At 37.4% G+C, this 13383-nt stretch overlaps 1 protein-coding gene across 1 annotated transcript; it reads right to left on the bottom strand.

The window, feature by feature from the left end:
• Positions 1-627: 627 nt before the first annotated feature.
• LOC113909650 (actin-related protein 2/3 complex subunit 2-like) lies at positions 628-1824 on the bottom strand. Its single transcript, XM_035728094.1, has 2 exons — positions 1801-1824; positions 628-1741 (listed from the first exon to the last, which is right to left on the bottom strand). Exon 2 carries the CDS (start codon positions 1731-1733, stop codon positions 831-833), a length of 903 nt encoding a protein of 300 aa, XP_035583987.1. The 5' UTR covers positions 1734-1741; positions 1801-1824; the 3' UTR covers positions 628-830.
• Between the last annotated feature and the right edge of the window lie 11559 nt (positions 1825-13383).

Genomic DNA, 13383 nt, shown 5'->3' with positions numbered 1-13383 from the left:
TTCCTATTTCATATGTACTATGCTGAGTTATTTATTCATTAATACATGCTTAGTGAGACAAATCTTGTTCTAAGTTTCAGGTAGGATAGAGAAATGAATGGAACAGACAGGAGCTAAATAAGGGTTAAGAATTATCAGTAACCTCTGTTTATACAGATAAGAAAATTGAGCCTCAGAAGTATTTAAGAAACTTATCCAGCATCAGAAGGCAAGGAAGTAATGAAGCTGAGACTTAACTTCTCCATCTATTAACTTCACATGCCGTCGCGCTGTGTACAGTGTGGGCTTACTACTGTTGTAGTCATGGAGAATTTTTCATACTGTTTGGCTAAGAGAAACTTAACATTAGTACTAGCCCAAAGTTCACTCCTACAATAAATTCTTTTTTTTTTTTTTAAGATAGAAAGATTTTCTTTATGAATGACCCCAACCGTATTTCTTTAGATACAGGAGTTTTGAACTCAAATACTTAGGAGAAAACAAGTTAAGATTGCATTATCCTGCAACTCATTACCAGTAACATATTGCAAAGCGCAACAGCTTGGAAAAGAGGGAGGAAGGCAAGGGCGTGAGGGAGGGAAGGTAAAGAAAAGGAATTAAGTTGATCAAGTGGAATTCTTTTTTTTCTTTTTTTTTAATTCTTGAGAACTATGAAGTCCTTGAAAGCACAGCTCGTTTCTGCAGATTATTTTCCAAACGTGTACAAAATGGAACCAAAACGGAGAATCCCTTAAGAACCTGAAGAGGTGCAACACGAAAAGCTACGATTATCCAGTAGCAAGCGTTCCAGCCTTCAGCTGCCCGCTGCCTCCTCTTCCTGTTCCCCAGAGTTAGCGGGATGAAAACGTCTTCCCCGTGATTGTTTTCATTTCTTTTTTCTCGGCATCTGGACGTGCACGGTTCAGCACCTTGAGGAAGTCACATGTTTTTGCCCGCATACGTGTGTGAATATAGGCCTTAGAGCACTTGATGTGGTAGTGCAGATAGTCCCGGAAAGTGTGGATCAGGTTGATGGTGTTGTCTCGAGCACTGGCATTGGTGTGGCGAGGGAATAGCACGAAGGTAATGTAGCCAGTGTTGTCACCCACGGCAGCGTCGGTGTCTTTCAGCTCCAGAGGAGGCTCCCTGTGGCTAAAGAGGACCTGTGGGGCTGTGTGGCTGGCTCTGCGGCCTTCTTTGAACTCCTGCATGAACACTTTTCCAATGACCACATCGTCATCATCCTTAAACACTGTGCTGAAGACTACTGTGACTCTGTCCTTTTTAGATTCAACGTACATGGTCTCATCATCCCTATAATGGATAACTGCCCTGTTCTCGCCTTCCTTGCCCTCTTCTTGGAATTGGAAATATTTCTCAAAGACAGAGGCAAAACAATTTCGTTTCAACATGCCAGCCTGATGCACAATGGAATCCTTGGATGCCGGCAGATTTTCAAGATCATATAGCAACGAGACATTGTACCCTGATTCGGGATTTACCAAGAAACTCCCGTACACCCTCTTTAATAACTCATCAGCACCATGTGCCTGAAGTTCCTTGTAGAATTTCAAAGAAATACTGACCATCACTTTTGTTTTGTCTCCATTAGGATTTGAACTATGATAGAGGACTCCATCGAAATCCGCAAATGTTACTTCTACTGCTTCTGGTTTGTTACCGGCGGCCGCGTTCTCGAACTTGAGTGCGAGCGTCTCCTCGATGATGCGGTTGTTCACCTCCAGCAGGATCATGGCGGCGGCTGGCCCCCGAAGCCTGAACCTGCCTGCCGAGCCGCCGCCGCCACCGCTGCCGCCTCACCGACAAGCCCGGTCCCCGCCCAGCCCCCGGCTCCACTCCTACAATAAATTCTTATAAAATAAACTTCCAGAGGCTTATCAAAAAGGACTATTTTTTATTAAATCAAAGATTAAAGATCCGAAAAAAAATGCACTCTCCTGGGTGGTGAAATTTAGAACCACCATTCCTTCATGATGGAGCTCTTTAATACAACTTACATTTATAGATTTTCATAGAAGGCCATCATTAATGGGGTAAGAACGGTGAAGGATAGACATCTTAGTTTCAAGCCATAGTTCTGACATTAACTCGCTATTCTAATTTTTCAGCAAAATTTAATGAGTACCTGTTAAACATCAGGCACTGAAATAAATGCTGGGGATACAATGGTGGAAAAGAAATATCCTTGACTTTATGTAGCATATAATCTAATCATGGCAATAGACATTACATATATAGTTGAAAAATGAGAATTGTGAAGAACAAGAACGGGGTGTTTTTTTTTTTTTTTAAGATTTTGTTTATTTTATTTGACAGAGAGAGATTGAGAGCACGAGCAGGGGGCAGCTGCAGGAAGGGGCAGAGGGAGAAGCAGGCTCCCCGCTGAGCAGGGAGCTCCATGTAGGGCTTGATCCCAGGACCCCGGGGATCATGGCCTGAGCCGAAGGCAGATGCTCAACGACTGAGCCACCCAGGCGCCCAGGCGCCCCTAGAACAGGGTGGGGTTTTGTTTGTTTGTTTGTTTTTTATTTACTTGACCGAGAGAGACACAGCGAGAGAGGGAACACAAGCAGGGGCAGTGGGAGAGGGAGAAGCAGGCTTCCCGCGGAGCAGGGAGCCCGATGCGGGGCTTGATCCCAGGACCCTGGGATCGTGACCTGAGTTGAAGGCAGATGCTTAACGACTGAGCCACCCAGGCGCCCCAGATCTATTTTCTTTTTATTTCATTTATTTATTTATTAAGATTTTATTTATTTTTTTATTTGACAGAGAGAGACACAGCGAGAGAGGGAACACGAGCAGGGGGGGTGGGAGAGGGAGAATCAGACTCCCCACTGAGCGGAAAGCTGGATGCGGGGCTCGATCCCAGGACCCTGGGACGATGACCTGAGCCGAAGGCAGACGCTCAACGACTGAGCCACCCAGGCGCCCCGAGAACAGGGTGTTTTAAAGAAAGATTAACTTGAGGGATTCGTTGGGAAACCAAATTTGGACTGAGGCTTCAGGGGATGGCCACTTGGAGGAAATGAATATTAAGCTGAATCCTAAGGGACTCGTAGGATTGACACAGGAGAAGAGTAGCAGGAAGAGCCTTCTGGGAAGACACAAAGACCCCAAAGACTCGGGACTGGGAAATAGCTAAGTATGTATTAGAAACAGACAGAAGACCAGTGTGACCAGGGTCAAGGTCAGTGGGGTTGAGAGTGGGATGAGAGGTAAGTAACACTGAAGAGCTAGATGGAATCAAATCATGAAGTCCTTGTTGAAAAGTTTACATTCAGGTCACTGGAAGACATGGACATAAAGCCAGTTTTGTGAGGCCTTCTAGTTCCTATCATCTGTAAAGTGAGATAGAGAGGAGGTGGGACAGATGTGAGACCCCTTCCAGCCACTACATTCCGTAGGAAGGCTACTTTATTCAACGAAATTCAACCCTCTGTGATCAACTATAATAGGCCAAGTCCTGTGCTGAGGATACCAACATGGGTACTACAAAGTGATAACCCGTGGAGTCTATTTCCAAGTTGCCCAGAATCCATCGACAAGGAAAGAAGATGAGAACAGGTAGCTATAACACAATGTAAAAAATGGTGTCCCAGAGGAACGCATATTGCATAAGAGCGTAGTAGAAGGAATACCTGTATTATTTAGATCAATTACTTATAAAATCTTACACAGAAGAATTATTTTAGGATTTCATTTGATTGGCATAGCTCGACCAAGAAGCTCTGCGTTAAGTTTCCTTGTGGGAGTATCAGTTTGTCTTCATGCTTAGCATTCCTATCCATTCATTTGGACTTACTCATCGCCATCAGAAGCCTCTTGTCAAAGTGTAAACATAACACATGGCTGTGATAAACATTAACTCAGAAAAATTGTTTTCAGTTTGTGAGTCAATTCAAATAATTTGGAAGTAGCTTCTTGGAATGTTGTTTCAGAAAGGCCGCTGGAGCCTCATGCAAACTTAATAAAAAGAATGGTAAGATCAGTTCCCATGTTTAGGTGGGTAGGGATGGAGAGGACCATGTATTTGCCATCTCTGCTTTAACTCACTGTTGAGCTCGACATGTGACACTGTTATCCCTGAATGCATAAAGTTGTAGGCTTTAGTCACAGTTATATTTGGCACAGTTTTTTGTTTCTTTTTTTGTTTTTATTTGTGTGTTTTTTGTTGTTTTATTTTTTACTTTTTACTTGCATAGTTAAATTCTGCCAGAGAAAGGGCTTTTCAAGAATGAAAGACAGGGCGGATTTGTGTGAATAGGGTGCCAGGGGAAAACCCAGATCTCCACTGGATGTCATGGCGGAAGCCTGGGCAGCCAGAATCCTGCCACACATGGGATGTTGTGAGGTTGAGAAGGATGAGGGATGAGGAAATGGTTTTCAGGAAACTTCAAAACTCATGCTTTGCTTTCTGCATCACCATCTGCCAAAGTTGTGCATGTAGAATACCAGTATGTGCCACCTAAAATGAAATTAAAGATTCTTGATACTACCAGAAAGGTACGGTTGACATTAGAGGCAGTTTTGTTCTGACTCCATTTCTGCATCCTGTGGAGAAAGCCCACAAAAGTAGCCGCTGAGGTAAACAAACCTGAGGAAATAGGGCCATAGTGAACGATGCCAGGAAGCCCAAAGCAATGTTTCCAGAACTTGATTGCTTCAATAAGAGATGAGCTGTCCGAGGAATAACTGATGTGTTCTGACACCTTCCCCTGTTGCACATGTTAATTTTGTGTGTGATATTGTTTTGCACAAAATAATTACATTTGATTGATAACTTCCATGCCACATTTTAATTTAACTGGAAACAGCCCAATATACACTGAAAAGAGGAAAAAGAATGCGGAAAATGTACAAGAGGAAAATATTCTCTCTCTTTATAGTCTTCAGCCGAATTAGCATGCTTAAAAAGAACCCACTTCTTCCTGTTACAGGCCTATATCCTTACATAAATATTTTTTATCAAATAACAATTTTCTATAGCCTTAAAGAAGAGCAACTTTTCATGTAGTTCATATTAAGATAAAATTATATTTTCTAACATAGTATTAAACACATTTATGGATTTTTGTAAGCAAAATATTATTCCAGGTGAAATAAATCTTCATAACTGGTAATATTAGTAAAGATAGAAAAAAGGATTGGAAAAATAAAGTTGCTTGTGTTTTTAGAGCAACTTGAAAGTCTGTTTCATTTTGAAAAATAACATAACTATCTTCATTCAGTCTTAATTACCCTTAATTTGCTTAAATATTTTCTGTGAAAAATAACAATACAGGAGCATAAACAGCCTCATGTTCATATTCATAAGGTCATATTATAAGAAATTATTTTCTGCTTTATTGCGGATGCAACAATTAATAATATTAAACGTATTCTGACAATTTTCCTGAAACAATGAGTCACAGAAGCTTCACTTTCTGTAAAATTATTATGCAAATAGTTAAAATATTGAAATGAACCTAAGAATTGATACTCTAACAGATCAGTCCTGTTACAATTTGTTGACAATGAGTAATCTATTTGAGACAAAGTGAAAGCTGCTGTAGAAGGAAACTTAATAGAAAAATTACGCCTACAGAGCATTTAACTGTAGGTGTTGAATAAATTATCTATACATTAAAACGTTCGTATATTTCAAAGAAATGATGAAAAGTTTGAAAAAAATCTGAGAAAATTTAACAAAAAGCAATAGAATTCTAAATGTGATCAAAACTACAGAACTCTATTAAATGTATAACCTTGTTGCACACAAATTACTCTTTTCAGAGCCTGTTCTTTTATTGGATTGCTCTGCCATTTTATGGAATATATTTTAATGTTGTACAAAGAAAATGAATTTCACGGATTTGATTTAACAGTTTAGTTTCTCCATGTTACTATCTTGTGTGATGATGGAAGTTTGCTCTTTCATTCAGTTATCTACTCCATTATAGGTTTGACAAGCTTTCAGAGAGAGAGAGAGAGAGAGAGAGAGAGAGAGTGTGTGTGTGTGTGTGTGTGTGTGTGTTACAGCTTGGGGTACAAACTATGTATTATTCAAGTAGAGGCTATCATTTTATCAGGGATGTTCAGCACATGCTCCCTAAAACAGCATCTGATCGATGAAAGTTAAATTCAGCAAATCATTTGACCTACACTCTGACAAATGACTAGATTAGGAAGCTTTCCAAGGCTTGTGGAATACTGCAGACTGACCAGAGAGCTCATTTGTAGAAACTATCTTCTACTTTCTAAATTATCTTCATTGATTGTGATTCTCTTGAAATTTGGTTTATTTTGAAGCAAACTTTATTGGGGGGTATATACTATTTCTGGAAAGGAATGTTTTGAATAATAAAAACAATTACATTCACAGGAATAGCCATCATATCTATATTTTAGGAATCCAGTGTTTTATGATTATCGTGGCTATTATTATTATTATTATTATTACTTTAGAGGAAGGCATGATATTTTTATAAGGCCACTGAATTCAAAAGACAGTGCATGATTTGCCTTGCTCCTATAATCTTGGGGCAAATTTACACTAGCAAAACATAGTCTAGATAAAGTGGATTTTGGTAATAAACTACTGTCTTCCATAGCCCTCTTCTTATCTTGGGATCCCACTGGAAAGAAGACCCGTCAAGAATGAATTGGAAAAAATTGGGCAAAGGCAACTGACAGTTTTTCTTTATGTTCATTTGTGACTCTACCTCGCTTTTTGGAACTTACCTTTTATAATGCTACTGCCCTTTGACCTCAACCATGTCCATAATTATGTCTATATTCAGCTTTGCCATCCTTTAGGAAAAATTAGATGTGCCAAAAAAATAGACAAATAAAAGTACTGTATCAATTGCTGAATTTAGTGAACCAGAAGAGATCCTACAGACCATCAAGTCTAAAACCCTCATTTCACCCATGAGGAAACCAGGACACGGAAATTATTGGTGAACTTACCCAAGGTCACCCAGCTAGCTAATAACAAAATCAAAATCAAATCTAGCAGTTCACCATGTTGCATTCCATTTTGGAAAGTCACCAGGAAGAGATAGCTCCGTGACAATAAGACTAGAGCTTTACTTAAAAGACATTCTTTGATTTACAATCTAGATCCAGTTAAAATTTAGAAAAAGATGTATTGGAATAGAAAAAGTATTTGTAAAGTTTTATACTTCTTTTCTGCTTAATCCTCACCATTCTCTCACAGAGACAGGTGAATGACAAAACTAAATTTCATTCCTTGCATTGCAAATGATTTATAAGCTGTCTGACAAAGAGAGTGTCAATGATAATCTAAGAATTGTCCTATATATTAAAAAATCAATTAGTCAATTCAAAACATATTCTAAAAAAGAAATAACTTTTGTGAGTATAAAACTTTGGATAGCAATGACCTTCTGCATTAACCTCAGCTGCCTTTGACCCTATCAGTGTTATCACTGCATTGACCAGGCATGTGAGAGACCAAAGGACCAAATTATTTTCCTAATTACACAGAAAATAGAAAGCAGAGCTGAAACCAAATCATTTATCTTCGAACCCAGAAGCTGGTTGGGGGGGGTGGGGGGGAATTTGAAAAAAAAAATTATTACCCCAGTTCATGAAACCTGGCTGTTAAGTAGATACTGATGATAAAGCAGAGGTTTAAGAAAAGCCTGCCTGCAGAATCATGAGGAACTCTGTGTAAGGTAGGTTAGGAGGAAGGAGTGTTGAGTACAGCCTTCGCTGAAAATGATAGTAAAAAAGTTTTGAATTATAAGGAAATATTTTAAAGTACAAAATATATTTGGCCATGCAAGAAAGTAGGAAAAACACAAATACAGGAAAATGACTTTGTTATGTTCACACATGACTAATTTTAAGGTCAATCATCTAATTATTTAAAGTTCAAATTAATTATACTTGGCTTCTGCAAGAAGTAAGAATGGTTAAGTTTTGAATGTTAACAGGTTAACACCTGTGAGATTAGTGTATCTTTTGGGGGCCTTACTTATGCCTTTGGTTATACTAAGTAACATTACTGTTGGTAAATCCAGATGGATTCAGGTTTTTATCTGGCAACCATGCATATCATACAATTTTAGTTTTATTATTTTTACTTATGCAACTGTAATGAAACCTGGGGAAAATATGGAAGTTATTTCAGGCACGAACCAGGCATTTTATGAAGATTTTTGAAGGAGGGAAAAAAAAGAAGAAGAATGCATTTCTAATCCATGCGTTTCAAAGCTGCCACTATGGTATTCTGAATTGTCTTGTAATTAATTCTCTCTGTTTCATATGATTCTGAGACTAGCCATTTGGAGAAAATATGTAGAACTCGTTGTCTGGCCTTTCTGAATCTATTTTTCACAGTTGCAAAGTACTGGTCAAACAAATTAAATTACTGCAGCAGTATGTAACTAATTTTATGTAAATTGAGGTGTTAATGTTCTGAATCACATTCCTGAAAATGGTCTGTTTTCTCTTGCAGCTTTTCTTCATTAATGATGCTATGAATAGTCAAATCGAAAAATTAATTCCTATAAGACTAAGTGGATAAATTTTCACCCTTTGACCCCTCAAAGAATTAGAACTAAATATAGTTTTATGGTCAGCTCAGTCTACACTTGTCAGTAGCCCAACCAAATAAATCAACATTTTAAACCTAATGCAACTAGGGGTGAGATTATGTGAAATAAATTCCATCTCTTTTGTATAGAGGGAGATCTTTTAGTGGTCAAATTGTGTGATGCAGAATTAGTGTCAAGATTGGACCTTTATGGGCAGTCTTTCTGCTCCTCATAAAAGGTACCACCCTACTCCAGTATCTCTTCTCTGTTTAAACTTCACAATCTCCACTTCAAAAGTGACCCATATGAAGTCATGGAATATCAGTTAAATAAAATATTTATAACTGGAAATACCTAAGAGAAACTGAAGTCAGAAGAGTAAATTCATCATCTATTGAAATACTTTCCAAAGCATATAACGAAAATCAAGAGGTTTTCTAATTACTTGGCAAACTCACATAACCCATTGATTGAATTAAAACTGTTTGGTAGAGGCAAACAGCTAAATTATTTATCTGTTGGGATTTTTATCTAGGATAATAAATGTCCACTCTCTGAAGTGCAGTGCATATAGATAACAATGCAGCCCAGAGAAAGGTAACTGCGTCGTAAGTATTGTTTCTATGGTAAATGGTAGCTTGAGTTCCATAAGAAATGGCTTTTCGAAGTTAAGTCACCATAATTGGGACCGAACTACTACCTTTCCAGACGCCAAAAGATCCTTCAAATATATTCAAAAAATCAAATATACTTTTATGTCTCTTTGCAAAGTGTTTCCTAACAACCCTTTTGTCATTCTTTTTAGATCTTCCAACAGATAAATGATCTATAGATAACCCACACCTACCAATCATGCATTCAGATGGAATGAAAAATAGTCTCTTATTTTTCATTCAGGTTTTGACCCTTAAGTCCATTCCTAAACTTACAAATTTAATAAATGGAATAGCAAGCGCATACTACCAATTTTAAGCAAGTCTCTCAAAAACAAAACACTGGCCTTCTTTAATAACCAGTTAATACAATGAGTCCCAAACTGTGATCCTACTCAGGCATCAATATCTAAAGTGCTTACTGCCATTAACAAACATTCCGTGTTATGCGAGTGGCCAGATCAAAGGTAGCTGAAGAATTACAATGAATTGAGAGATAACTGAAGGGAGAAAACAGGCATGTCTGCAAACCAGGCTGTTAATTTTACATTTAGTACAGTCTGAAGAGCCAGACCCAGTCTCTCTCCTCAGCCCAGGATAAACCCAACTTGAGAAAAGAGACAGATGGAACCACTAGCCCAATTTTTGGGGTATCTGTGGAGTAATGCCCTTGAGAGGAGAAAGGATGAGAGTTGTTCGAATTAAAAAGGGAACAATGTAGAATCAAGGTTGTACTATTTTTCAGCTAAGTAATTCATGCCTATTTAATAACCTGTGAGCATCAGCCTATGTTATTCTAAATGCTCACTTAAAAATTTAAAAATAATTAAGGTCCTTCAAATGAAATAAATCACAATGAACTGTCCAACTTCCTATTGCTTTATTACCAAATTCCTGGAATTTTTTCAAAACCAGCTGCATGGGGTTGGAGGGACATCAGAGGAACTCACCCACTGGAGCTACAGGGAAAGGCAATCAGTTCCGAGCTCACAAACAGGCCTGGCTTCTAACTGTATATCTCTCAGCACTTTTCATACATTAAGTATAATACCCTTTGAGAAAGGTTGGTTGAAAACTTTTTAAAAATATATATATTTAATTCTTTTAAATCAATAATGCCTTTCCAGCACTCAGTATTAATATACCTTATGCTCCCATAACACCTTTTTTAAAAGAATATTTTCAAAATACATTAATACATCTTTTGACCCAAGGGAAGTAGTTATGATTATATATCTTTATATACCTCACATTGCCTGGCATAATGCCTTGATTAGAAGCATCTCTTTCTAGTGAAAGACACTGGACACAAAATCAAAAGGGACCACCCCAAATCCTGGCACCAAGCCATACTGGTATAACTTTGGGAAAATCATTTAACCTCCATGAGCCTACTTACTCATCTTACAGCTCTGAGAAATTGAATGAAACATAAATATGAAAGTATTTTTTAATTACTACTGAGTTAGTAAAATTAATTCATTTATCTATTCAAAAAGTATTAGAGTACTAATGTGTGCCAGCCATGTGCTAGGTGCTGGGGCTACATCATAAACCAAGTGTTGGTCTCTCCTTCTAGGGAACTCAAGGTCTAGCTGAGCAAATAGACATTGTACAGGTAATAATAGGGATGACGATGGTTATGGAAAGAAAGGCCAGAGTACATATGCCCATCTGTGTGGCCAGAGAAGAAGCTCAACAAAGGTGAAAATCAGCTTGTGGTGATTCACTCAACTTCAGGTGAACAAAAAAATGATAAGGCTAGGTCAAGAGAAAAACATGTTATTTATTTTTTTTAAATCTAAGCAGAAATGTATTGAAAGAACTGAGAACCCAGAAATTTAAATTCTTTGCCTAATATTTTTGTTCAATAGGTTATAGCTCATGAAAATTTGATAAATTGGTGGGTGGAGATAAATGAGATATCTGTTTGTAAGTAGCTCATGGGTCCTCTCTGCTTTCCAAGTAGATAGTTAACCACATTATATTGGAGCATTGTAATATTCAGGGTCATTGCCTTGAACTGCCTTTGTAATAAGTAAGACTCTCTTCTAACAATGTCTATTTAGTACTTCATTTAAATTAAGCACTCTATTTTTTTTTTACAGTATACGGTATAGGTTTATTTTTTTTAATTTAAATTCATTTAGCCAACACATAAGCACTCTAATTGGTGATCCAGTTCATCCTGAAAACTTTATTGTAATGTACTTTGTTGTAGCAAAGTCAAACTATATTTACTGAACAAAAAAATCATAGCAACTTAATACAAGTGCTGAGATGGAAGAGAAAAGAGGAAATCAAGGATCATTGAGTGCCTCCTATGCTCCAAGGATGGTGTGGGTATGTTTTCACATATAATACTTGCCATAATCCTGTTTAAATGTGAGTTTCTCAGCCGGGTAATCAAAGGTAACATCAGCAGTGATTAAGTCTTCTTGGTAGTATGTACCCTTGAAATGACGTGATGAGATTGGCACTTTACCACTGTCGTCTTCTTTCTAAAAACAAAACAAAACAAAACACCCCCACAGTTCTCAGAAGTCCAACAGATAAATTTCAATAGAGGGGGATCCTACAAAATATCTGACCGGTATACCTCAAAACTGTCAAGGTTATAACAAACAAGGAAAGTCTGAGAAACTGTCATGGTCAAAAGGCACCTAGGGGGAAATGAGGACTAGACGTGATGTGGTATCCTGGATGGGATTCTGGGACAGAAAAAAGACATTGGATTCAAACTAAGGAAATCTGAATAAAGTGTGGACTCTAGTTAATAATAACATACCAGTGTCGGTTCTTTAATTGTGACAAATGTACCATACTAACATAAGATGTTAATAATAGGGGAAATTAGGTTTAGGTTATAAACGAACTCTGTACTGTCTTTGTAATTTCTCTATAAATATAAAACTGTTATTCTAAAAAATGTTTGTAGGTTTTATTAATCTCATTTTACAAGTGAGGAAAATTTAAGTAATTTCTCTAACATTACACAGCTAGTATGCCGTTAATTTGAACCTGCATCTGCCTAAATGCAAATCCCACACTCTGACCAAGGTACCATGCCACCTCTCCAAGGAATCCAGTTTTGGATCAAGGAAGTGTTATTTACAACACCTTATGCCATGTTTTATTATTTTCGAATCTTTAACACTAGGAAGTACATAAAAAACATTAGAAAAAGAATTCCTGTAGCTGGGTAGCCAAATGTCATGTATCTCTATTCAAGAGCTTACTGGCCATTTCCTTAAAAGAAAGCCTATATCTGTGATAATAACTATGTGTTTTCAGCAGGCATCTAAGCATAAGTGAACACACCCACAAATCCCTACAGAGAATACACACACACACATTTGTACAAGAGAATAGCTAGCTAACTGTATGATTTTTAAGTTATTGTTAATTCCTGGAAAGTATTTTTCCCCAAATTAACATAGCAAACCAGAGGGAGTCACTCATTTGCCAGGTTCTGCTTACTTTATATCATTGGTATAGTCAAATAGTATATTAGCTCCTTATTCTCTCATTGTTTAAGATATGTTCAAAATTAATACAAATTCACTCTACCTGTACACCACCCACGCATTCATCCATTTCCAAACGAACCTAGATACCATGCAATGTTCTCAAATTTAAACATCATCATAGGTGATTCAGATGATATTACATATCCAGGATTGTGCTATGGGCAGATCTAACAGACCAGAAGAGGCATCTCAGCGAAGGAGACAGCATGAAGAGCCCTGAAATACAAGTGGAGAATCTGTGAAGGAATCAGCAACAACCTGGTAGATTATTTAAATGTTCAGATGTCTTAGAACTCTTAGACAGCAAAAGGCATTGCAGTTTTATAACCTGAGTATTTTTGCTTCTTTAGGGCAGATAATACGTCTTATATTTTAAACTGATATGGATTTGTTTATTTAAATAATTCTAAATCTCAGAGCATGTTTACCTTCTTCATGAAGATGTCTGCTAACTTGGAAAAACCAGTTGTAACAAAATATATTGGTACTATCTATGAAATTGAGTTTAGTCCAAATGTGGTTAAGAGTTCATGTCCATGCTTGAATAAGTCTAGGGAATTGGTAATCTTATCAACATTTTATTTTTTAATTGTGATGATGAATAATGAATTGTCAACCCTGGAAACTTTATAGTAGCTAAAGGGCCATCAATATTGC

The sequence above is a fragment of the Zalophus californianus genome, chromosome 6 (genome assembly GCF_009762305.2).
Source record: "Zalophus californianus isolate mZalCal1 chromosome 6, mZalCal1.pri.v2, whole genome shotgun sequence".
Taxonomy (NCBI): domain Eukaryota; kingdom Metazoa; phylum Chordata; class Mammalia; order Carnivora; family Otariidae; genus Zalophus; species Zalophus californianus.
The sequence above is the reverse complement of the archived record's forward strand: the minus strand, read 5'-3'. Positions and strand labels throughout refer to the sequence as shown.